This window comes from Electrona antarctica (assembly GCF_951216825.1).
Source record: "Electrona antarctica genome assembly, chromosome: 5".
Taxonomy (NCBI): domain Eukaryota; kingdom Metazoa; phylum Chordata; class Actinopteri; order Myctophiformes; family Myctophidae; genus Electrona; species Electrona antarctica.
In genome coordinates this window covers 4037544-4062896 of record NC_136810.1, presented here as the reverse complement: position 1 = coordinate 4062896, position 25353 = coordinate 4037544, and the positions used below count along the sequence as shown (strand labels likewise).

Below are 25353 nucleotides of genomic sequence, written 5' to 3'. Positions count from 1 at the left end.
AATTGTACTGTCACACCTGTATATTACCCTATATTAACTGTATATGCTGTTAAACTTGAGGTTTACGGGCAAAATACAGTGCCCATAATTGCCCGTTAACTCCTCTTTTCACGCAGTGTTTTCTGTATTAGTGGTGCTCAATATTTCATGTCAAGGACCCCAAAAATATATGAAATTGGCCGCCGACCCCCATCTGAAAATATGTTGTTCCAGGAACCCCCAAGAAGCAAAGATTTGAGTTAAAAACGTTCGCTCTGAAAGAATATATATTCAAAGATTTGAGGCACAATTTTGAGGGGGTGCGTTGGAGGGGCGGTAGAGCTTGAGGAAGGGAGGTTTGTTGTCCGTACGCTTTATCCTGGGCCTTTCGGCACAACTCCACAGCCCATGATTTACTGACGTCCTTCGTAATCCTCCCTGCCTGCTGCAGGTCAGCCAGGCAGCTGCTGGTCTGCCCCAGCATCCCTATTCTGAGGCTAACATTCAGCTGCTGGTCTGCCCCAGCATCCCTGTTCTCTGAGGCTAACATTCAGCTGCTGGTCTGCCCCAGCATCCCTGTTCTCTGAGGCTAACATTCAGCTGCTGGTCTGCCCCAGCATCCCTGTTCTCTGAGGCTAACATTCAGCTGCTGGTCTGCCCCAGCATCCCTGTTCTCTGAGGCTAACATTCAGCTGCTGGTCTGCCCCAGCATCCCTGTTCTGAGGCTAACATTCAGCTGCTGGTCTGCCCCAGCATCCCTGTTCTCTGAGGCTAACATTCAGCTGCTGGTCTGCCCCAGCATCCCTGTTCTCTGAGGCTAACATTCAGCTGCTGGTCTGCCCCAGCATCCCTGTTCTCTGAGGCTAACATTCAGCTGCTGGTCTGCCCCAGCATCCCTGTTCTCTGAGGCTAACATTCAGCTGCTGGTCTGCCCCAGCATCCCTGTTCTCTGAGGCTAACATTCAGCTGCTGGTCTGCCCCAGCATCCCTGTTCTCTGAGGCTAACATTCAGCTGCTGGTCTGCCCCAGCATCCCTGTTCTCTGAGGCTAACATTCAGCTGCTGGTCTGCCCCAGCATCCCTGTTCTCTGAGGCTAACATTCAGCTGCTGGTCTGCCCCAGCATCCCTATTCTGAGGCTAACATTCAGTGGAAATATCCAATTTGAAGCTTGTAGATCGTCCATTTTCAGCGAAGATATAAGGGATAAGTCTAGAGCACTTGGGAATCCGGTCAACTTTAAGTGTTGGGTTTATAGAGCGCCGAAGTCCTGACATGGTCATCTTAAAATCATCTCATATAAGAACTGTGGTCCAAAAATAAACAAGCTGTCTCTGCGATATTGTCAGGGAGGTAGTGTAGCTCTGTGTCGTTTACGACAGTCAGTCACTCATATATGATACAGTCTGTTTCTAGCGAAAATGTAACTAATTCAGTAGCAGTAACATTAGCGTTTTCTCTCAGTCAGTTGAAAGAGTGAAACGGCCGGGATGAAATGTTTATTTTTCAAACACAGTTCTTATATGAGGCGATCTAAAATCCCCCTATGGGGATTACAATGCAAATAAAAACGACATGAACCTGTGGACTTGTGGACCTGTGGACTACCGACTGTGGACTACCTGTGGACTACCTGTGGACTACCGATATTGACGTCAGACTTCGGTGCTCTATTGGTTAATGTTGCTACTGCACATGGTCGTGTATGTTTTCTCTCTCTCTCTCTCTCTCTCTCTCTCTCTCTCTCTCTCTCTCGCTCTCTCTCCTATACTTCATCCCTCCCTCCCCCCTCTCCATCTCTCTCTCTCTCTCTCTCTCTCTCTCTCTCTCTCTCTCTCATATACTTCATCCCTCCCTCCCCTCTCTCTCTCTCTCTCTCTCTCTCTCTCTCTCTCTCTCTCTCTCTCTCTCTCTCTCTCTCTCTCTCTCTCTCTCTCTCTCATATACTTCATCCCTCCCCCTCTCCATCTCTCTCTCTCTCTCTCTCTCTCTCTCTCTCTCACCGTGCTATTTCTGGCTCCTCTGTTGGAAGTCTGTTTCCGAATCACAACATGGCTCAGCTGAGTGGAAGTCTTAAGTACGAGTGCTTCCTGCAGACCCTTGTGTTCCTTCATGGGAACACGACGAGGCCAAACCCTTGTGTTCCTTCATGGGAACACGACGAGGCCAAACCCTTGTGTTCCTTCATGGGAACACGACGAGGCCAAACCCTTGTGTTCCTTCATGGGAACACGACGAGGAAACCCTTGTGTTCCTTCATGGGAACACGACGAGGAAACCCTTGTGTTCCTTCATGGGAACACGACGAGGAAACCCTTGTGTTCCTTCATGGGAACACGACGAGGAAACCCTTGTGTTCCTTCATGGGAACACGACGAGGAAACCCTTGTGTTCCTTCATGGGAACAAGACGAGGAAACCCTTGTGTTCCTTCATGGGAACACGACGAGGAAACCCTTGTGTTCCTTCATGGGAACAAGACGAGGAAACCCTTGTGTTCCTTCATGGGAACACGACGAGGAAACCCTTGTGTTCCTTCATGGGAACACGACGAGGAAACCCTTGTGTTCCTTCATGGGAACAAGACAAGGAAACCCTTGTGTTCCTTCATGGGAACACGACGAGGAAACCCTTGTGTTCCTTCATGGGAACACGACGAGGAAACCCTTGTGTTCCTTCATGGGAACACGACGAGGAAACCCTTGTGTTCCTCCATGGGAACACGACGAGGAAACCCTTGTGTTCCTTCATGGGAACACGACGAGGAAACCCTTGTGTTCCTTCATGGGAACACGACGAGGAAACCCTTGTGTTCCTTCATGGGAACACGACGAGGCCAAACCCTTGTGTTCCTTCATGGGAACACGACGAGGCCAAACCCTTGTGTTCCTTCATGGGAACACGACGAGGCCAAACCCTTGTGTTCCTTCATGGAACACGACGAGGAAACCCTTGTGTTCCTTCATGGGAACACGACGAGGAAACCCTTGTGTTCCTTCATGGGAACACGACGGAACACGACGAGGCCAAGAGTGGAATTGTGTACATGCAGCCGTACTGTATGTACCTGCACTTCATAGCACGCTGCCACTCAGCGGCCATGTGATTATATTCAGAGCGTTCCGTCATTTAAATGTGATGATGGTTTACAGTTTCAGAACATCAGCTGCCTGTGGAGAGGAAACAGCTGGATTTGGTGCCCCTGTAATAGTAGTCGTAGTCATAGAGTAATAGTAGCATGAATGTGTTATTAGTTGTCATTACACACACACATCCATGCCTTGGTTGTCCAAGACGAGCCGCAACAGTCTCTGACCCGGTGTGATGAGTCTGTATGGAGTGACTATATGATATTTTAAATGGTAAAATGGTAAATGGTGCATTTATATAGCGCCTAGATTGTGCATTACATTCATACACCGATGGCGGCGGAAACCATGCAAGGCGCCAACCTGCACATCAGGAGCAATTAGGGGTTCAGTGTCTTGCTCAAGGACACTTCGACACCAACTCTGGGGTAGCCCACAGGGTTCGAACTGGCAGCCTTGCGGTTACCATCCGGCCACTCTACCCCTGAGTCACCGCCTGCACCTTTAGTCGTCTAAAGGTCAGATAGGTGGGCTGCGAATCAGAAAAGGTTGAGAAGCGCTGCTATATAGAGTCCCCTTCCAGGCTCCAGACCCCTGGCAGATGAACTAGAGGGCTCTGGCCCCTCTCCACTGCCTGGTAGATGAACTAGAGGGCTCTGGCCCCTCTCCTCTCCACTGCCTGGCAGATGAACTAGAGGGCTCTGGCCCCTCTCCACTGCCTGGTAGATGAACTAGAGGGCTCTGGCCCCTCTCCACTGCCTGGTAGATGAACTAGAGGGCTCTGGCCCCTCTCCTCTCCACTGCCTGGTAGATGAACTAGAGGGCTCTGGCCCCTCTCCACTGCCTGGTAGATGAACTAGAGGGCTCTCTGGCCCCTCTCCACTGCCTGGCAGATGAACTAGAGGGCTCTGGCCCCTCTCCACTGCCTGGTAGATGAACTAGAGGGCTCTGGCCCCTCTCCACTGCCTGGTAGATGAACTAGAGGGCTCTGGCCCCTCTCCACTGCCTGGCAGATGAACTAGAGGGCTCTGGCCCCTCTCCACTGCCTGGTAGATGAACTAGAGGGCTCTGGCCCCTCTCCTCTCCACTGCCTGGTAGATGAACTAGAGGGCTCTCTGGCCCCTCTCCACTGCCTGGCAGATGAACTAGAGGGCTCTGGCCCCTCTCCACTGCCTGGCAGATGAAGAGAGGGCTCTGGCCCCTCTCCACTGCCTGGCAGATGAAGAGAGGGCTCTGGCCCCTCTCCACTGCCTGGCAGATGAAGAGAGGGCTCTGGCCCCTCTCCACTGCCTGGCATGGGGTCTCACATCTCCGCAGCTCATGTTCTTTATGTGTTTGTCTTGGACACGGACACGGGAAGACCCTGTGGGTTGTTGGGGAAGCAAGTGAATCTGCACGGGGAGAAGGAGAGCCATTAACAGGAGGGGCCGAGACCCTCCGACGTGCAAGATGTCTCTTAGGGCCTTTCGTCACTGACAGGTTTGCTTCTTTGCACCCCCTCTTCTTAACCCATTTTGGGCGGGAACCCCTTTTGTTGTTTTAAGCATTATGTTATGCTTTAGCTATTGAAAAATAGCAGATCTACAAGCTCATAGCGCGCCACCGAGTGGCGCGCTACAAGCTTGTAGGTCTGCTATTTTTGAAAAGTTGTGAAAATGTGGCGCAAATCTTTGAATATACAGTATATTATTTCAGAGTTTCAGTTTTAAACTCAAATCTTTGCTTCTGGGGGGTTCCTGGAACTACATATTTTCAGATGGGGGTTGGCGGCCAATTACATATATTTTTTGGGGTCCTTGACATGAAATATTGAGAACCACTGATATAGAAACATGAGTTTTTTCAGAAAAAAATACATTTTCTAAATTTCGAAGTCAGGCCAAAATGGGTTAAAAGGAGGGGCCGAGACCCTCCGACGTGCAAGACGTCTCTTATTGCCCTTTAGGGCCTTTCGTCACTGACAGGTTTGCTTCCTTGCACCCCCTCTTCTTAAAACAATCAGCACATTATTCCAAAGGGGGGTCCTGCCTGTAGGCCAGACGTGGGACGACTCGAGGAAGGCAGCCTCAGAGTCAAAGCCCAAGGGAACGTTGTAATGCTTTCCTTTAAGGGTTTAAAATACATCCCCTTGAGCCTCAAAATATAGACTAGGATGTCATGACAGCTTTCACACAGTCCATGAATGACTTAAAATAGAGACTAGGATGTCATGACGGCTTTCACACAGTCCATGAATGACTTAAAATAGAGACTAGGATGTCATGACGGCTTTCACACAGTCCATGAATGCTCATAAAGCGAGCATCATATCAATAGACCGTATGAAGACAGTTCCAGACTCTCCATATCCTCTGTATTTGTCCCTTCGCTTCCAAGACAGTTTTAATGTCATCGTTGAAATGTATTATAGTATCCTGTCATTATTTTATAGCGCTGATGATTACATTATCTGTCTTTGCACAGACCACAAACGCTATGATTAAAAAAAAAAAAAAAAAGTCTAACGTTGTAATGTCTGCAGTAATCCAGAGAGACTGATGATGGCATCTCTTGCGAGTGAGTTAGTTCTGCCCAGAAACTATTGTGAAGTTGGTGTTTGAACCCTTCAGAGAACACATAATGATGTTGGTCAGAAGGTTATTCTTTCTTGTTGTTTGGTCAGCATATTGCACAGCACCAGCTGCCATGCAAATATCTGATTATTATTATTTTTTTAATTCAGTTTTCTAATTCTTGGCATTATTATGTCCTGAGTAACGTCTGGCCTGAGCGCCGATGTCGATGATTTGCGCGCGCCGTGCGCGTGTGCATCTGCTGTGGGGTTAATAAAGCATTCTGCGATGACGTAGACGTCAGGGCAGGAAGAGAACGGTGGCTGGGTCGCTGATTTGAAATACGACTGTGTTTCATCCAGGGAGTTGTTTTTGATTCACTCAAGATGCTTGTTTAATTTTCTCTTCCGTCTCGTCCTCCCGTCGCGCTCTGTCGCCGTCGCGTGCAAACCTTGTATCTCCAAAAAGTGTTGTCGTTCCAGGATAATGGAACTTAAAAATGGAACCCATCTTTCTATGTCAGTCATGTCATGTCAAGGACCCCCAAGATTATATGTAATTGGCCGCCGACCCCCATCTGACAATATGTTGTTCCAGGGACCTCCCAGAGGCAAAGATTTGAGTTAAAAACGTTCGCTCTGAAAGAATATATATTCAAAGACTTGTACCACATTTTCACGATTTTTCAAATATGGAGATACAAGGTTTCTGACCAACATCAACATCTTGTAGTCTTGCAGCTGTTTCCCCAGGGCTTTGGGTTCACACCACGACACTGGTTCATGTTGCTGCCTTTCATTGTCCTCTGGGTTCCCATTAGCCACAGTAAGAGTGGGTTAAAACAGGACTTATAAGGGGCCATTTTACACTTTAACCACCACCATTATTTAACCACTTACTCACCCCATACTTAGTTGACCGGATTCCTAAGGGCTCTATCCTAGGCCCCCTCCTGTTGTCGCTCTAAGGGCTCTATCCTAGGCCCCCTCCTGTTGTCGCTCTAAGGGCTCTATCCTAGGCCCCCTCCTGTTGTCGCTCTAAGGGCTCTATCCTAGGCCCCCTCCTGTTGTCGCTCTAAGGGCTCTATCCTAGGCCCCCTCCTGTTGTCGCTCTAAGGGCTCTATCCTAGGCCCCCTCCTGTTGTCGCTCTAAGGGCTCTATCCTAGGCCCCCTCCTGTTGTCGCTCTAAGGGCTCTATCCTAGGCCCCCTCCTGTTGTCGCTCTAAGGGCTCTATCCTAGGCCCCCTCCTGTTGTCGCTCTAAGGGCTCTATCCTAGGCCCCCTCCTGTTGTCGCTCTAAGGGCTCTATCCTAGGCCCCCTCCTGTTGTCGCTCTAAGGGCTCTATCCTAGGCCCCCTCCTGTTGTCGCTCTAAGGGCTCTATCCTAGGCCCCCTCCTGTTGTCGCTCTAAGGGCTCTATCCTAGGCCCCCTCCTGTTGTCGCTCTAAGGGCTCTATCCTAGGCCCCCTCCTGTTGTCGCTCTAAGGGCTCTATCCTAGGCCCCCTCCTGTTGTCGCTCTAAGGGCTCTATCCTAGGCCCCCTCCTGTTGTCGCTCTAAGGGCTCTATCCTAGGCCCCCTCCTGTTGTCGCTCTAAGGGCTCTATCCTAGGCCCCCTCCTGTTGTCGCTCTAAGGGCTCTATCCTAGGCCCCCTCCTGTTGTCGCTCTAAGGGCTCTATCCTAGGCCCCCTCCTGTTGTCGCTCTAAGGGCTCTATCCTAGGCCCCCTCCTGTTGTCGCTCTAAGGGCTCTATCCTAGGCCCCCTCCTGTTGTCGCTCTAAGGGCTCTATCCTAGGCCCCCTCCTGTTGTCGCTCTAAGGGCTCTATCCTAGGCCCCCTCCTGTTGTCGCTCTAAGGGCTCTATCCTAGGCCCCCTCCTGTTGTCGCTCTAAGGGCTCTATCCTAGGCCCCCTCCTGTTGTCGCTCTAAGGGCTCTATCCTAGGCCCCCTCCTGTTGTCGCTCTAAGGGCTCTATCCTAGGCCCCCTCCTGTTGTCGCTCTAAGGGCTCTATCCTAGGCCCCCTCCTGTTGTCGCTCTAAGGGCTCTATCCTAGGCCCCCTCCTGTTGTCGCTCTAAGGGCTCTATCCTAGGCCCCCTCCTGTTGTCGCTCTAAGGGCTCTATCCTAGGCCCCCTCCTGTTGTCGCTCTAAGGGCTCTATCCTAGGCCCCCTCCTGTTGTCGCTCTAAGGGCTCTATCCTAGGCCCCCTCCTGTTGTCGCTCTAAGGGCTCTATCCTAGGCCCCCTCCTGTTGTCGCTCTAAGGGCTCTATCCTAGGCCCCCTCCTGTTGTCGCTCTAAGGGCTCTATCCTAGGCCCCCTCCTGTTGTCGCTCTAAGGGCTCTATCCTAGGCCCCCTCCTGTTGTCGCTCTAAGGGCTCTATCCTAGGCCCCCTCCTGTTGTCGCTCTAAGGGCTCTATCCTAGGCCCCCTCCTGTTATCGCTCTAAGGGCTCTATCCTAGGCCCCCTCCTGTTGTCGCTCTAAGGGCTCTATCCTAGGCCCCCTCCTGTTGTCGCTCTAAGGGCTCTATCCTAGGCCCCCTCCTGTTGTCGCTCTAAGGGCTCTATCCTAGGCCCCCTCCTGTTGTCGCTCTAAGGGCTCTATCCTAGGCCCCCTCCTGTTGTCGCTCTAAGGGCTCTATCCTAGGCCCCCTCCTGTTGTCGCTCTAAGGGCTCTACCCTAGGCCCCCTCCTGTTGTCGCTCTAAGGGCTCTATCCTAGGCCCCTCCTGTTGTCGCTCTAAGGGCTCTATCCTAGGCCCCTCCTGTTGTCGCTCTAAGGGCTCTATCCTAGGCCCCCTCCTGTTGTCGCTCTAAGGGCTCTATCCTAGGCCCCCTCATGTTGTCGCTCTAAGGGCTCTATCCTAGGCCCCCTCCTGTTGTCGCTCTAAGGGCTCTATCCTAGGCCCCCTCCTGTTGTCGCTCTAAGGGCTCTATCCTAGGCCCCCTCCTGTTGTCGCTCTAAGGGCTCTATCCTAGGCCCCCTCCTGTTGTCGCTCTAAGGGCTCTATCCTAGGCCCCCTCCTGTTGTCGCTCTAAGGGCTCTATCCTAGGCCCCCTCCTGTTGTCGCTCTAAGGGCTCTATCCTAGGCCTCCTCCTGTTGTCGCTCTAAGGGCTCTATCCTAGGCCTCCTCCTGTTGTCGCTCTAAGGGCTCTATCCTAGGCCCCCTCCTGTTGTCGCTCTAAGGGCTCTATCCTAGGCCCCCTCCTGTTGTCGCTCTAAGGGCTCTATCCTAGGCCCCCTCCTGTTGTCGCTCTAAGGGCTCTATCCTAGGCCCCCTCCTGTTGTCGCTCTAAGGGCTCTATCCTAGGCCCCCTCCTGTTGTCGCTCTAAGGGCTCTATCCTAGGCCCCCTCCTGTTGTCGCTCTAAGGGCTCTATCCTAGGCCCCCTCCTGTTGTCGCTCTAAGGGCTCTATCCTAGGCCCCCTCCTGTTGTCGCTCTAAGGGCTCTATCCTAGGCCCCCTCCTGTTGTCGCTCTAAGGGCTCTATCCTAGGCCCCCTCCTGTTGTCGCTCTAAGGGCTCTATCCTAGGCCCCCTCCTGTTGTCGCTCTAAGGGCTCTATCCTAGGCCCCCTCCTGTTGTCGCTCTAAGGGCTCTATCCTAGGCCCCCTCCTGTTGTCGCTCTAAGGGCTCTATCCTAGGCCCCCTCCTGCTTAATATATAGCACGATAATAGAGGCAGAACATTGAATTGTGAACAAAGATGCAAACAAAGTATAATGGAAAACATGCTTGTGTTGACTGCAGGTTTTATGAGCACAGGCACTGAGGTCTCCAGGGATCTGTGCACGCTTGTCCTGACTGATGTCCCTTTGCTTTGCACTGTGGCTTATGTAACATTATTTTATTTTCTATTTCTGCCTATCCAGGAACAACAGGAGGAACAGTGAGGCTTTTATAGCTGATCTTGTAAACTTATTGAACATGAAAATAACTTTCAGTAAGGACTTATTATGGAACTTACAGATAGACACATAATTAAGTAATGTCAACTGTCATATTATATCTGTGTATAGTGTATATAAGTGGAAAGCACATCAGAGGAATCAGCAAAGTCCATTATAATATTAGTTTAATTCTCTCCGACTCTTGTGACTTCATGGGTAAAGCATCCATGTACACGCTTCTCTTGACCAGCCAATAGCATCCATGTACACGCTTCTCTTGACCAGCCAATAGCATCCATGTACACGCTTCTCTTGACCAGCCAATAGCATCCATGTACACGCTTCTCTTGACCAGCCAATAGCGTTGCGGTTTGGCTGCGACCGTGCCCACATATGGAGCTTAAATGGCTCATTTGTTTTTAAAACGCAACAACAGTATCATGTGTCACTTTCTTGGGAGTAATTTGTTTTATGTCTGCTCTGCTGTGGATATCAGTTTCTGCACTTGCTATTCTGCATTTGAAATAGAAGACTTTCCTACGACTGATCCATATTTTAAACCCCTAAAAAATCTCCAGGTGTCGAATATAAGATTCTTCGTCATCGCAGATACATATGGCGATGATAAAAAAAATACTATTTTTGAAAACGCATATTCTAGCTATTGACTATACAATGAAGTGTAGGCCTATTCGTAACACATGCTAACGATTACATGAAAAGCCAGCATTTAGGGTGTCCTGGTTGACCTGTATTGAAAGCTTCTCCTCCCTGTCGTGGACGCTGATCCCTTAATATGTCGAGACAACCTTAATGAAGCTGCAGTTCTGAAGGCCTTGCTCTCTTTCATCATTGGGACCTAAGGGCCCCTCCCTAGGGGCCCCTCGGTCCGCCTTCGCAACTCTGTCCTTGACATTGTCAAAGATAAACTGTTTGCAGTGAGACAATTGTTACCATCAGTGAAATGCAGCATGCAGCTGCAGGTCGTGAAGGTTATAGTAGTATTAATACACATGAAAGCCAAGAGGAACAGTCTGCTTAATATATAGCACGATAATAGAGGCAGAACATTGAATTGTGAACAAAGATGCAAACAAAGTATAATGGAAAACATGCTTGTGTTGACTGCAGGTTTTATGAGCACAGGCACTGAGGTCTCCAGGGATCTGTGCACGCTTGTCCTGACTGATGTCCCTTTGCTTTGCACTGTGGCTTATGTAACATTATTTTATTTTCTATTTCTGCCTATCCAGTATCCACTCTATAGCCTGGTTCTGAGTTAGTGATTATGTGTAAAGGTTGTTGTTTTTGTTGCAGTTTGAGTCTGATATTGCTACATCTTTATAAACTCCTCGGACTCAAGACCAGACCCAAGTTACATTTTGCATGTCCAACTGCATTTCTGCTAGTTAAACGGTGCATAATCTGGGTGAAAAACAATTGTCAACTAATGCATGAAAGGGGTTATTTAGTCTCTTAATTAATCAAGAAATAAACCAATCAGAGTGTCATCTGCTACTGAATTCGGTATGCCTGCCACCCTGCCCCTGCCCCTGCCCCTGCCCCTGGAACCCTGCCCCTGCAACCCTGCCCCTGGCGTCTATTCAACCCTGCCCCTGCTGCCCCTGGCGTCTATTTCATTAGGGCAATTTGGAAGAGAAGCAAACACAATTCTGCCGATTAAACGGATCTGCTTGTGCGCCAACTGAACGTGGGCGACCATCAACGGGAGTAGCAGGAATACAAAAATGATGTCAGGAGTCAGGGAAAATAAAAGGCTGTTGCTCATCAAAATCCCATAATGTGTCCTCATTTATTCAAACTAGACCTGTACGTGCCCGTCGGCCACCGGCCTACTTGAGAACGATGCAACTTGGGAACCTAATAATTCCCGTTGTCAACTTGTCATAGCACCCGTTATAACTATCTGTCTGTGTCCCTTTTGTGCCCATACTGTACATGGAGATCTCTGTATCTGTCTGTCTGCCTGTGACTGAAGAGTGCAAACTGACTGTGAAAAGTGTACTGGTTAAGTAATCAATTTGCAGGTGTGGGGTTGCCATGGCAATCAATTGGCTGAGGCAGAGGCTGGAAATTGCACAGGTATGGGGACTGATTAGGCCCACTGGCAGAGCCTGAGCAGAGCCTTTTGTGTTGGTTCTGGAGAACCGTGGGTCCGACCAACTCGAGGCCGGGCACTGCACTCCCTGTGGGGGTGTGGAACGCGTGTGTCGAATGTGAAGTCGGTGGGGCGAACAGTTCTTGAGTTACGTGCATTACAACCGTACAGACACACAGACACACAGAGACACAGAGACATTTATAGTAGGATGGTTCCACAGGTCCATATATTCCATTAGTCCTCTCTCAGAGTTACGGGGGTTTGAGAACCAATGCTCTAGTGTGAGACAGCCAAACCAGACCTTAAAAATCTCTTCCAAATCCGTCAACAAGGCCCGCCGTATGCACTGGAAAAATAAGTTGCGTGACATTTATTGTTTAAAACAAATGTTTTATCATATAGGAAAACTATTGGTGGAGAGGTTTATCTAACCCATGTTATGCTTAGCTGTGATTGGAAAACAAAGCAGTTTGGTGAGGGGCTTAGCTAAAGGTCAATTATGATTGGCTCTCGTTCTCCCCGCAGCCATCAGCTCACCATTATTTTCCCAGTGACCCCTGAGCCCCAGTAAACACAGGGACTCAACCCCTGAGCCCCAGTAAACACAGGGACTCAACCCCTGAGCCCCAGTAAACACAGGGACTCAACCCCTGAGCCCCAGTAAACACAGGGACTCAACCCCTGAGCCCCAGTAAACACAGGGACTCAACCCCTGAGCCCCAGTAAACACAGGGACTCAACCCCTGAGCCCCAGTAAACACAGGGACTCAACCCCTGAGCCCCAGTAAACACAGGGACTCAACCCCTGAGCCCCAGTAAACACAGGGACTCAACCCCTGAGCCCCAGTAAACACAGGGACTCAACCCCTGAGCCCCAGTAAACACAGGGACTCAAGGCCCTCTGTCTGAAGTCAGGGCAATAAAGATGAGTGATGATCAACCCTCTGTTTTTCCCTTCGCAGGCAAGCCAGTCTAAACGAAGCCGCAGAGAAGTACTATGGACAGGCAGCGAGTCTGAGACCCGATGTGAGTACCTACTACTGCCCCCTGCAGGCTAATCAGCCCTCTGTCTGTCTGTCTGTCTGTCTGTCTGTCTGTCTGTCTGTCTGTCTGTCTGTCTGTCTGTCTGTCTGTCTGTCTGTCTGTCTGTCTGTCTGTCCATACATACATGATTCTGGAGCTAATCTCGCAAAGCACCTTGACTGTTCAGTGGAGTGCCATATATTTTCGTAATGCAACCTGTAGGCCAAATAAGTCATTCAAATCAAATCAAATCAAATTTATTTATATAGCACATTTAAAAACAACTCTCATTTTACCAAAGTGCTTCACAAGGCAGAATATAGTGGAATACAATACAATACAATACAATACAATACAATAAAATGCAATACAATACAATACAGTACAATTCAGTGCAGAAGACGTCAATAGTAAAAAAACAGGCAAATAGGACAAAGTAATCTAAAAAGGAAAGGTGCAAGATCATGTCGGTGGTGCAAAGGCTTGTGAATATAAAAATGTTTTAAGTTGTGGTGACGCTTGTTGTTGGTGACGCTATGCCATGTTTTGACAGACTCTTCTTTGTTGAATGAATCTTTTCTGTCAAGTTTTCTTTTTGTAATACCATACTGAAATGTGTGGAATGGAATCCAATGGCAAACAAACTGTTATTCTTTTGTAAAGTGTTTGGCAGTAATGTCAAGTATAGGGTGAGTCAGAGTCAACGGGCTAAACGTGACAGACCCCAAAGCTTTGTCCCTGTGGCCCCCCCTTCTTACAGCACACACACACACACACACACACACACACACACACACACACACACACACACACACACACACACACACACACACACACACACACACACACACACACAGTCACACACACACACACACACACACTGTACTTCTCATAGCGAAAACAGCATGAGTTTGAAGATCATCTATTTTTGAAAAAGTGGATGAAAGCAAGTTATAAATCTGTGTAACATGTTTATAATTTTGGCTACCTCCAAACAGACAAAAACAAATAATGATAATCTGGGGGACCCCCTAAAATAATTTGGTTGAGAACCCCTGGTTTAAGGAATCACAATCTGGGTGCTTTTCTGACCCATAAGGGTCCATTTGGTTCCTATAATTATAATTTAGCTGGGGACCCCCTGGAACTCTCTCAAGGACCACTGGGGGTCCCCGGACCCCACTTTGGGAACCCCTGTCCTATACATTTCCACTAAGCTGCAGCAGAGGTTTGTGTGCTCACAGCATCCATCAGAGACTTCAAAGGAGAGGCCGGGGCAGTTCTGAGGGCGGCTTGGATTGAAAAGAATAATGATAACAACACTTAGTCACAGGGCTTTGGCAGTGAAACGAGCAGCGGCCAGTGTTCCAGGACCTGGACAGACCAGTGTTCCAGGACCTGGACAGGCCAGTGTTCCAGGACCTGGACAGGCCAGTGTTCCAGGACCTGGACAGACCAGTGTTCCAGGACCTGGACAGGCCAGTGTTCCAGGACCTGAACAGGCCAGTGTTCCAGGACCAGGACCTGGACAGGCCAGTGTTCCAGGACCTGGACAGGCCAGTGTACCAGGACCTGGACAGGCCAGTGTACCAGGACCTGAACAGGCCAGTGTTCCAGGACCAGGACCTGGACAGGCCAGTGTTCCAGGACCTGGACAGGCCAGTGTACCAGGACCTGGACAGGCCAGTGTACCAGGACCTGGACAGGCCAGTGTACCAGGACCTGGACGGGCCAGTGTTCCAGGACCTGGACGGGCCAGTGTTCCAGGACCTGGACGGGCCAGTGTCCCAGGACCTGGACGGGCCAGTGTTCCAGGACCTGGACAGGCCAGTGTTTCAGGACCTGAACAGGCCAGTGTTCCAGGACCTGAACAGACCAGTGTTCCAGGACCTGGACAGGCCAGTGTTCCAGGACCTGAACAGGCCAGTGTTCCAGGACCTGAACAGGCCAGTGTTCCAGGACCTGGACAGGCCAGTGTCCCAGGACCTGGACAGGCCAGTGTCCCAGGACCTGGACAGGCCACTGTTCCAGGACCTGGACAGGCCAGTGTTCCAGGACCTGGACAGGCCAGTGTTCCAGGACCTGGACAGGCCAGTGTTCCAGGACCTGGACAGGCCAGTGTTCCAGGACCTGAACAGGCCAGTGTTTCAGGACCTGAACAGGCCAGTGTTCCAGGACCTGAACAGACCAGTGTTCCAGGACCTGGACAGGCCAGTGTTCCAGGACCTGAACAGGCCAGTGTTCCAGGACCTGAACAGGCCAGTGTTCCATGACCTGGACAGGCCAGTGTTCCAGGACCTGGACAGGCCAGTGTTCCAGGACCTGGACAGACCAGTGTCCCAGGACCTGGACAGGCCAGTGTCCCAGGACCTGGACAGGCCAGTGTTCCAGGACCTGGACAGGCCAGTGTTCCAGGACCTGGACGGGCCAGTGTTCCAGGACCTGAACGGGCCAGTGTTCCAGGACCTGGACGGGCCAGTGTTCCAGGACCTGAACGGGCCAGTGTTCCAGGACCTGGACGGGCCAGTGTTCCAGGACCTGGACGGGCCAGTGTTCCAGGACCTGGACGGGCCAGTGTTCCAGGACCTGGACGGGCCAGTGTTCCAGGACCTGGACGGGCCAGTGTTCCAGGACCTGGACAGACCAGTGTTCCAGGACCTGAACAGGCCAGTGTTCCAGGACCTGGACAGACCAGTGTTCCAGGACCTGGACAGACCAGTGTTCCAGGACCTGGACAGTGTTCCAGGACCTGGACAGGCCAGTGTTCCAGGACCTGGACAGTGTTCCAGGACCTGGACAGGCCAGTGTTCCAGGACCTGGACAGGTCAGTGTTCCAGGACCTGGACAGGCCAGTGTTCCAGGACCTGGACAGGCCAGTGTTCCAGGACCTGAAACGAGCAGCGGCCAGTGTTCCAGGTCCTGGACAGGCCAGTGTTCCAGGCCAGTGTTCCAGGACCTGGACAGGCCAGTGTTCCAGGACCTGTTCCAGGCCAGTGTTCCAGGACCTGTTCCAGGCCAGTGTTCCAGGACCTGGACAGGCCAGTGTTCCAGGCCAGTGTTCCAGGACCTGGACAGGCCAGTGGTCCAGGACCTGGACAGGCCAGTGTTCCAGGACCTGGACAGACCAGTGTTCCAGGACCTGGACAGGCCAGTGTTCCAGGACCTGGACAGGCCAGTGTTCCAGGTCCTGGACAGGCCAGTGTTCCAGGCCAGTGTTCCAGGACCTGGACAGGCCAGTGTTCCAGGCCAGTGTTCCAGGACCTGGACAGGCCAGTGTTCCAGGACCTGGACAGGCCAGTGTTCCAGGACCTGGACAGACCAGTGTTCCAGGACCTGGACAGTGTTCCAGGACCTGGACAGGCCAGTGTTCCAGGACCAGGACAGGCCAGTGTTCCAGGACCTGGACAGGCCAGTGTTCCAGGACCAGGACAGGCCAGTGTTCCAGGACCTGGACAGGCCAGTGTTCCAGGACCAGGACAGGCCAGTGTTCCAGGACCTGGACAGGCCAGTGTTCCAGGACCAGGACAGGCCAGTGTTCCAGGACCAGGACAGGCCAGTGTTCCAGGACCTGGACAGGCCAGTGTTCCAGGACCTGGACACTGACAGCAGGGACTTGTTGTGTTGGTCTGAGGTCGGTAGGAAAATGTGTTTGACCTGCAGCTGTTCGGTTTGTTCCTGTATCCTGATTAGAAGAAGTCTTTTCAGTATTAATGGCCAGTGTAGTGTGTATCCGGACACAATAAAACACAATACAATTAAGTCTTGTATTTAATCTCCGGGAACGAGCAGGCAATTGCATCCATTTGAGGAGTTTGCTGATGTATAGAGTCCTATATAGGGCTGGATTATTTCAAGCATTCTTCTCGATGATACGATTAAAAAAATATGAATAAAGTATGCTATAATGCCACGTTATGTTAGTCTATTGTATTTAAAAAAAAATAACGTTCTTCTTGATTATTTGTTCTAAATTGTTTTTTTTCCCTAAATTGTAATTGGCTAGTCCTAGGACCAGAGGAGCCAGAGGAGCTAAATCCTCTATACCAGAGGAGCTAAATCCTCTATACCAGAGGAGCTAAATCCTATCAGATTCATCATGGCCTACAGCGGTCACTCCGATGCATCATGGCCTACAGCGGTCACTCCGATGCATCATGGCCTACAGCGGTCACTCCGATGCATCATGGCCTACAGCGGTCACTCCGATGCATCATGGCCTACAGCGGTCACTCTTCAAAGTGCCCCATCTGTATGACTATATGTACCATGAACGTCTGCCCTTCCAATTAGATCGTCTGCACCTAAATGTCTATGTTGTGCCGTTATGTAGACTTACGACCGAGTCGTTCCAGAACCCAACCTGCCAGCCTGTGCGTGCAGTGCATGCGTGTGAATCCTGTGTTTTATAGCCCAGGGTGCATGGGCGCAACTTTGATGATGGAGACGAGACGAGGGTCACTATATTTCCACTCCCACTCCAGAGCTTACTGTCTGTCGGGAAGAAACCTCTTATCTCTGTATTTTAACCTTTTTTCCTCATTCTATGTCACACAAAAGTAGCACTGCAAAACTTTTAGCTTGTAGATCTGCTATTTTTGCAATTTGTTTTAATTGGAATCCTGATTTTATTTTTTTTATTTATGCATTTAGTTATACTTATGTTAATTTTATGAACATAAATAGGCCTACAAATATAAAAGACATAAAATGACAGTAAAAAGGGTCACGGTGCCACAGTTAGTAGTGCTGTCGCCTCACAGCTAGAAGGTCCTGGGTTCGATTCCTGCGCGGGACGTTGTGTGCACTGGGGCCGTGTTTCCAGTATGTAGTATGTACAGTATGTTATAGCCTACATATGTTCCTTCATACGGCTGGCTTATATACTTCACCTCTTGCTGCCTCACTACTGCTACTAACCCAGGTTTGGGAATAAGGGTACGTGCGGAGGCTGGAGGGTCACGGCGTGACAAGAACGTTAAAAAACGGAGGAACGTTGCTGAGTGTTGCAGATGAAAGACGTGTAAGGAAAAAAGGCAGTAGAAAGTTTGAAGAGTGCAGCAACGGGCGTGGGTGATAACTGAGCGAGCCTCACAAGAGAACACCGGACTGGTGGTGGTGGGCGGTGGGCGGTGGGTGGGGTGGGATCGAGCAATGAAAGCTGGAAGCTTTGGAGAGTAGAGGAGGGAAGGCAAGGCGAGGGAGGTGAGAGGTCCACATGGGCGGAGAGGGAAAGAGGGGGGGGGGGGGGGGGGGTGGGGGGGGGGGATGTGCAGAGCTTTTGAAGCTTTGCTACAGCTGTGCTGAGAGGAAAACCAGGAGTCTGTTGAATTCCTATGCAGAAGGAATCTGTGTGCTGCTCCACGCCACATGTGTTCCCCTCCTCTCCTCCCCCCCCCCCCGGGAAAAGTACAGTAGATCAGCGGTTCTCAAAGTGGGGTTCAGGGACCGCCGAGGTTCACAAAAATAACCACTTTAGGCCTGGGCCGTGGCTCAGCGGTCCAGGCACCTTGGCCAGTAGTCCGAGTCTGGCAGTGTGCCGCGGGTTCGACTCCCGATCCCTTTACTGCATGTCACCCCCCATCTCTCTCTCCCCATTTCCTGTCAGCCTACTGTCTGTCCCTCCATAAAAAAGTATAAAATAAAGGCGAAAGCCACAAAAAAAAACATTAAAAAAATAACCACTTTAATCCTATATATGTCAGCGATTTTGAAATAGGCGATCTCCAAGCTCACAATGAGTTTGAAGATATATTTTCTAAAAGTTTTGAAAAAAAATATATATATATTTTTGGAAAGATTTTGTAAATTTTGCACATTAATTAATGTCTTTGCCATGAACATTTTTCAGAGCCACGGAGTAGATTAATATTGAAAACAATGCTCTATGACTGTGTCTATGTAATTCTGTCTCATTGTGCACTAGCTGTTCAAAGACGATTTAAATAAACTAATTGATTGATTCCGGAGGATCTGAGAGAGAGCTTTGTTTAGCAACATGATGGTGTTTCCCCTCGTTAAGCCCAAGAACCCGAGGTCTGCCTCCCTCATTGACTTCCATCCCTGATTCATCTCTCTTAACCCGTTTAGACCCGAGAAATATTCTACAAAATGTCTTCTAAATCATGAGAAACCCTATGTTTCTGTGTCGGTGGTCCTCAAACAATTTCATGTCAAGGACTCAAAACTATATGTAATTGGCCGCCGACCCCCATCTGAAAATATGTTGTTCCAGGGACCCCCCCAGAAGCAAAGATTTGAGTTAAAAAACGTTCACTCTGAAAGAATATAATATATTCTTTCAGAGTGAACGTTTTTTAACTCAAACTCTTTTTTAACTTGCGCCTCAAACTCAAATGAGGCGCAAATCTTTGAATATGACCATATATGACCATATTATGGTCATATATGGTCATATTCAAAGATTTGCGCCTCATTTTCACGATTTTTCAAAAATAGCAGACCTACAAGCTCGTAGCGCGGCACTCAGTGCCGCGCTATGAGCTTGTAGATCTGCTATTTTTCAACAGCTAAAGTATAACATAATGCGGGCGGGAACACCAAATGGGTGTTCCCGCCCAGAACGGGTTAACAAGCAGCGCAGATGGTTTTCATTTGTCTCGTCAAGACAGTCGGACTAAATTCACCCCAGAGATGTGTTTATATACACACTTGTCTGCACCACATCTCATCTATTCTGTAATATTAAAGCCTGCTTTATGACATCGTGCACGCCAAGTGCACGTCTTTCATCCAAAACATGATGTCGCACATTAAAGAAAAAGTGAATATGAGCTCATGTTATGTACTTTAAGGCTTACTAAGCTTGTAACACACCAACTGCGACATTCGCAGTCTGGTCAAAATCATCTCCGTAATACCGTAGTTAACACCCCCATCGCCCAGGACGAAGTTCTTTGTCCTTTCTATTAGTAACGCCCGACGCCCAAGACGAAGTTTGATCCAAAAGACGAAGTTTATTGATATGAAAACAGATCGCATCTCTCCACAGCCTAGGAGAGCCTGTTGTGCAATCCTCGATGTTGTGCAACACTGAGACGTCATCGAAAATGTTCCTCCCCTGTTTAGCCGACGACAACGAAAATCTTAAAACGTTAATAACTCGCGATCTAAATCATCCCGTCTAATTATAAAAAAAAACATCCTGTGTTAGACGGCCCTCTGCTGTCCAGTCGCTAGTCGCGATAGATTTATTCTTACCTCCCGTTGTTGTCGATCGGCTCTAGAGTGGTGTGGCTACATCTAGCTGCTACAGCCACATCCGGAACAACATCCGGTCCGTCGGTAAAAGGGGTCCGTGTTTATAAATCGACTGGGCGCTATGATGTAATGGATTAAATAACCCTGGGCAATTAAAGTGTTAATGCAGTTACACTGCATGTCTTCGCAGTAAGTTTGTATAGGATCGGTAGGTCAATATCCTTGACAATGGATGTAAAAAAGGAATTTATTTTGCATATTTCAAACAACCCATGGACAACCTGTATTTATGCCATAGGAAACGGTGCTTATGAAACAGATTGTCCCAGGTGAGTATACCTGACGAAGGCCGGTTAGGCTGGAATGTTTTATTGCTTTGTCCGCTCTGTTATTAATAAACCATTTTGGGAGCTTTTAAAAACCGTGTGCGGTTCTGAGGCCGCCCATAAGCTGTGTTGACGTCATTTTATAGTTATAACCTATATCCTATGCACACTAGTTTGGACGACAAGCATTCATTTGAAAACTATTTAAAAAATGTTTCTATGTCAGTGGTGCTCAAACTTTTTCACGTCAAGAACCCCCAGAATTATCTGTATTTGGCTGCCGACCCCCATCTGAAAACATGTTGTTCCAGGGAGTCAGGGACCTTCCCAGAATCAAAGACTTGAGTTAAAAACTTTTCGCTCTGAAAGAATATATATTCAAAGATTTGCACTACATTTTCACGATTTTTTAAAAATAGCAGACCTACAAGCTTGTAGCGCGGCACTCGGTGCCGTGCTATGAGCTTGTAGATCTGCTATTTTTCAATAGCTAAAGAATAACATAATGCTTAAAACACTAAAAGGGTTAAGAGTTAAAAGAAAAGAAAGAAAAGTAATCAAATGCGGGTCTGTGGCCTAATGCGAAACGTATCAAACTGGGGGTCATCGAAATGAAAAAGGTTGAGTATCACTGCTACAGATTGTACTACGGTATGTTCCCATGGCGAGTAGGGCGTTACCTTCTGTGTGTCAGAGTGCTGAAACAGGAGCCAGCCGCCATGGGACTGTGTGTTCTTTGTGGTCAGAGTGACTCCTCCGTCCATGGGACTGCGTGTTCTTTGTGGTCAGAGTGACTCCGTCCATGATGAATGAATCAGGTTCCTCTGTGGCTGGACTGGCTGCTAAACTGCATATCTCTGCAGACCAGTGTCCTTGGGTCTCCATATTAGTGATGTCTGGGGAATTCCCCCCCGACGCACGCACGCACGCACGCACGCACGCACGCACGCACGCTAGGAAACTGCCCCAAGTCCATGAAGGAACAATAACACATGATTCATCAATTAGCCTGATTTACTGTCTAACAGTGTCGTGCAAAAATAGCTGATTAACGAGCTCACCGTTTTTCGCATTGTGATTTGAAAGCTTGTACTTTATTTTCTAAAAATAAATGATGTTATTCAAATTGATAATTGTTTTATAATCAATACATTTGATTACTATACGGCCAGGGCGACTGTGGCTCAAGAGGTAGAGCAGGTCGTCCAATGATCCATGGGTCGGCGGTTAGAATCCCGGCTCCTTCTGTCTACATGTCGAAGTGTCCTTGGGCAAGACACTGAACCCCAAATTGCTCCCGATGTGCTGGTTGGTACCTTGCATGGCTTCCGCCGCAATCGGTGTATGAATGTGTGTGTGAATGGGTGAATGTAATGCACAATCTATGTAAAGCGCCTTGGATAAAGGCGCTATATCATATATGTCAAACTCAAGGCCCGGGGGCCAAATCAGGCCCGTGGATGAATTATCTTTGGCCCGCGGGATGATATTTAATTAGTATTAGAACTGGCCCTCTGGTATATTGCACGGACCACCATAATACTACAAGTCCCACAATGCACTGCGAGTGCATTGGCACATATCACATACTATGAAAGCAGTGCTTGGTGAGGATCATAGAACAGGAAACTGAGCTTAATAATAATGCATTTTCAGTTTTAAATGCATTTACTTTTTTGCTGTTTGCCTGGGACATCCTCATGACCGCGGTGCCCGTGTGTTGAAACACAGTCCGGCCCTCGACCTCGACCGATTTCTTTATTTTGGCCCACTGTGTATTTGAGTTTGACATCCCTGCGCTATATAAATGCACCATTTATTTACCATTTACCCCGACATGTTGGTCTATACTTTTTGGGTAGCATTTTTTTCTTTACAGTTAAAACAAAGAAAAGGAAAATAAAACACCTTGGAAAATTGATTCTGGAACCTTGTTTTGTGGTTTGACCCTCAATCACAGGTCAACTAGATGGAAGTTTATTACTTAAATGGTCCCAGAATGCCTCTAAACGAGCCCTGGCTCCTCCCGTGAACACTAAGTCAAACTCCCAGAAAAGGTTTTAAAGCGTAGCTATGCAGCCTGTGTGAGACTGCTGGGGAGAGCACGGTTTGTGGTTACATTTGAACCCGACGCTATAAGATGAAAATCACAAGTGGTTTTCCATCTAGCAATTAAATGCTTTAACACACTTGAACTCAGTCGGCAAGACAGGGAGTATTGGTGGTGTCAGCCTTTACTTTGGCCACGGTGTCTGTAGTGAATATATTTGTGTTATGTGTGTTGAGGGACGGATGGCCTCCCTCTAAGAGACAAGGGGATTATCCCATTTTGACCTGAGATCAGATTCTAAAAATGTCTTCTACATCCTGACAGTTTTCTGAAAAAGCTATGTTTCTATGTCAGTCGTTCTTCGATTTTTCAAAAATAGCAGACCTACAAGCTAGTAGCTTGAGCTTGTAGATCTGCTATTTTTCAATAGCTAAAGCATAACACAATGCTAACACCAAAAGGGGTTCCCGCCCAGAATGGGTTATTCTGCACAGAGTCCGTCTTGATTTATGAATCAATTTAATTTCCCCTATGAGAGGAGAAGCACTATTGTGCGTATTTTTTCCCATTGAAATCCTCATGCATGGAGCATCAGTCATCTAAAGTTGACAGTGTGAAAACAGAGATGATGGGAGTGGACCGGGGCAGGACCGCGCCGCGCGGCCACAGCTCTCGGTGTGGAGAAAAGCTAAGATGAATGTTCTCGCGCTATGTGAGAACTCCCTTGTACCTTCACTATGAAATATACAATATAATGCATGCATAGGTCAAATAGTCATATGCTCAAACAGGCTTATTATTACTTGTTTTAGCTTACTATGCATACTTATTAATTTGTTAATGAAAATAATTCTGAAATATTTATATACACAGCGTCCCTGTGCTGGGCATGTCATAAGTGAACATTTTATGAAAATAAGTAGGGATGTCCCGATCCGATCCCGATACCTCAATTTCTGTGTTAGCCGATACCGATACTCAATACCGATACCAGTGTTGTGATCTCATGTTGTGTTTATAGCTATCTATCTATATATCTGGTGTTGTGTTTATAGCAGACTCCTCACTCAAATGTGCAGTTTTGCAGTTTGGGCAACTCCAAAGCAAACTCCACATGTCCCAACATTTTATTTACCTGTGTCAACCCCTTACCCCTGTGTGGGATCGGTGGTTAGACTGGCATATTCACCGATACCGATATGACCCGATATGAGAAATAAGGGCCGATCCGATACTTTTCCCGATACCGATACAGTATCGGGACATCTCTAAAAATAAGTTAATATTTAGCAAGAAATGATCTGCAAGCTCAGTGCTGACATTTTCTTCCTGTCTGCACAGTTTAACTGCTAATTGGGTAAAGAGTAGTGAAGACTGGTGATACAATGGTAAATGTCAAGATACCATAATCATTTTTGACGGTGAGCAGCACGGCTCCACAGAAATTCACAATTTATTGAAAAAAGTGACATTTGTATCATTCCACATTTCTCATAACTACTGTAGCATGTTCTCAGTGCAGCTCGACCTGCATTCATTGTGAAATCATCAGGCAATTTACGCAGCGTTACTACACAGCCAAGTCCTGAGTGTTATCATTTCCCTAAAAGTGTCAATGTCTATACTAGTATACTACTCAGGTTTTTCGAAAATGGAGATCTGATGTGGTCACTCCAGGGTATAGTGTGGCATGTATTCAATCAACAGTCATTGCCAAATTGTGTCTCAGAACTAAATGTTTTGTTCTGTTGCCAAAAATCTAATTAGCAAAACTAGCAGATCTACAAGATCAGCACAAGATGAGCAGGAGCTCATTGGCTATTTTCCCGGTTTGGGTATTTTAAAATACTAGACCTGTACGTGCCCGTCGGCCACCGGCCTACTTGAGAGCGATGCAACTTGGGAACCTAATAATACCGGCTGTCAACTTATCATAGTACCCATACAACCGTACACACACGCGCACACACACGCAGACACACAGAGACGTGGCACATTCATAGTAGGATTGTCACCCTAATCTAGGAACCACTTCAAAGACCCCTGTGGCTCCCGACAGGATGCAGGGACAGACAGAGGACCAGAACCCCCCAAAAAACACTGTCCCACAGTCTGGAGGAGCTGCTAGCCCCAATATGTCACATATAGGACTGCTGGATAGTCTCCGTAGATGAAACTATCTACTAACTACTGCAGCCACTGTTTCATGTCAAGTGCCTCCCAAAATGACTACTTATTCTGTTGCTTTATGTGTATGAACCCGCGCTGACATTGGTCCACAGTTGGGGAAACAATTGTATTGTCATGGGGTAATTGGTTGAGCTTTTAGTGTTTCATTGTGATGTTTCCCTATTTTTGTATTTTTCTTTCGAACTTAGCTGGAAACAATAGTGTTATATCGTTAACAGTGAATTGCTTCAGTGACTGACTAACCCTAACGCCCACAGTCTCCAACAATATTGCTGCTCTCCCGCAGTTGTTTACTTTAGATTTTTGGTGAAATTCTTTCACCCAAATTCCCTCCATCTTTTAGAAGTTGTTGAAGAATGTTGTGTTTTACAGTCACTCTCAGACAATTCAATGTTGAATTCAGATTTATTTTCCATGTTGCTTTTGCAAACCCCTATACAATTTGGAAACAATCCTTGAAGGTGTTATATGCAATTATGCACCCGTCAATACACCAATCACGTGGGGGGTCCCCAGTTCAAATAAAGATTATTTGCCCTGAACATTTTGGGAACCCTTGTCCTCGGCCCTATAGAGGGATGGGCCGATGAGACATTTTGGCCGATATCGATATCCAATATAATTAATTGCTGTTATGGCCGATAACCGATATTACCGATATAACCGATTTAACTTTAATACCTTTTATATTTAATATTGTGAGCTTGTAGATCTGTTCAAGCTTGTTACTTTGGGCTTGTTTTAAGACAGACCGATTAATAATTATCATTAATCGAACCGATGCCGATTAATCTAAAAACAACTAAAATCGGCCAATACCGATGTGTTTGCCGATTAATCTCCCATCACTACAAACAACGGCAGACATGGACTCATGGCCGTGGTAGCGATTCAAAGTCGGTTCACACTGAAAAACGAC

At 48.2% G+C, this 25353-nt stretch overlaps 1 protein-coding gene across 1 annotated transcript in view; it reads left to right on the top strand.

Moving 5' to 3' along the window:
- LOC306923128 (protein O-mannosyl-transferase TMTC2-like) overlaps nt 1–25353 on the top strand; it is a 57765-nt gene that overhangs the window by 30729 nt on the left and 1683 nt on the right. The window contains exon 9 of the mRNA XM_079501152.1: nt 12590–12653. Coding sequence (XP_079357278.1) covers nt 12590–12653 — 64 coding nt within the window. The remainder of the gene's footprint in view (nt 1–12589; nt 12654–25353) is intronic.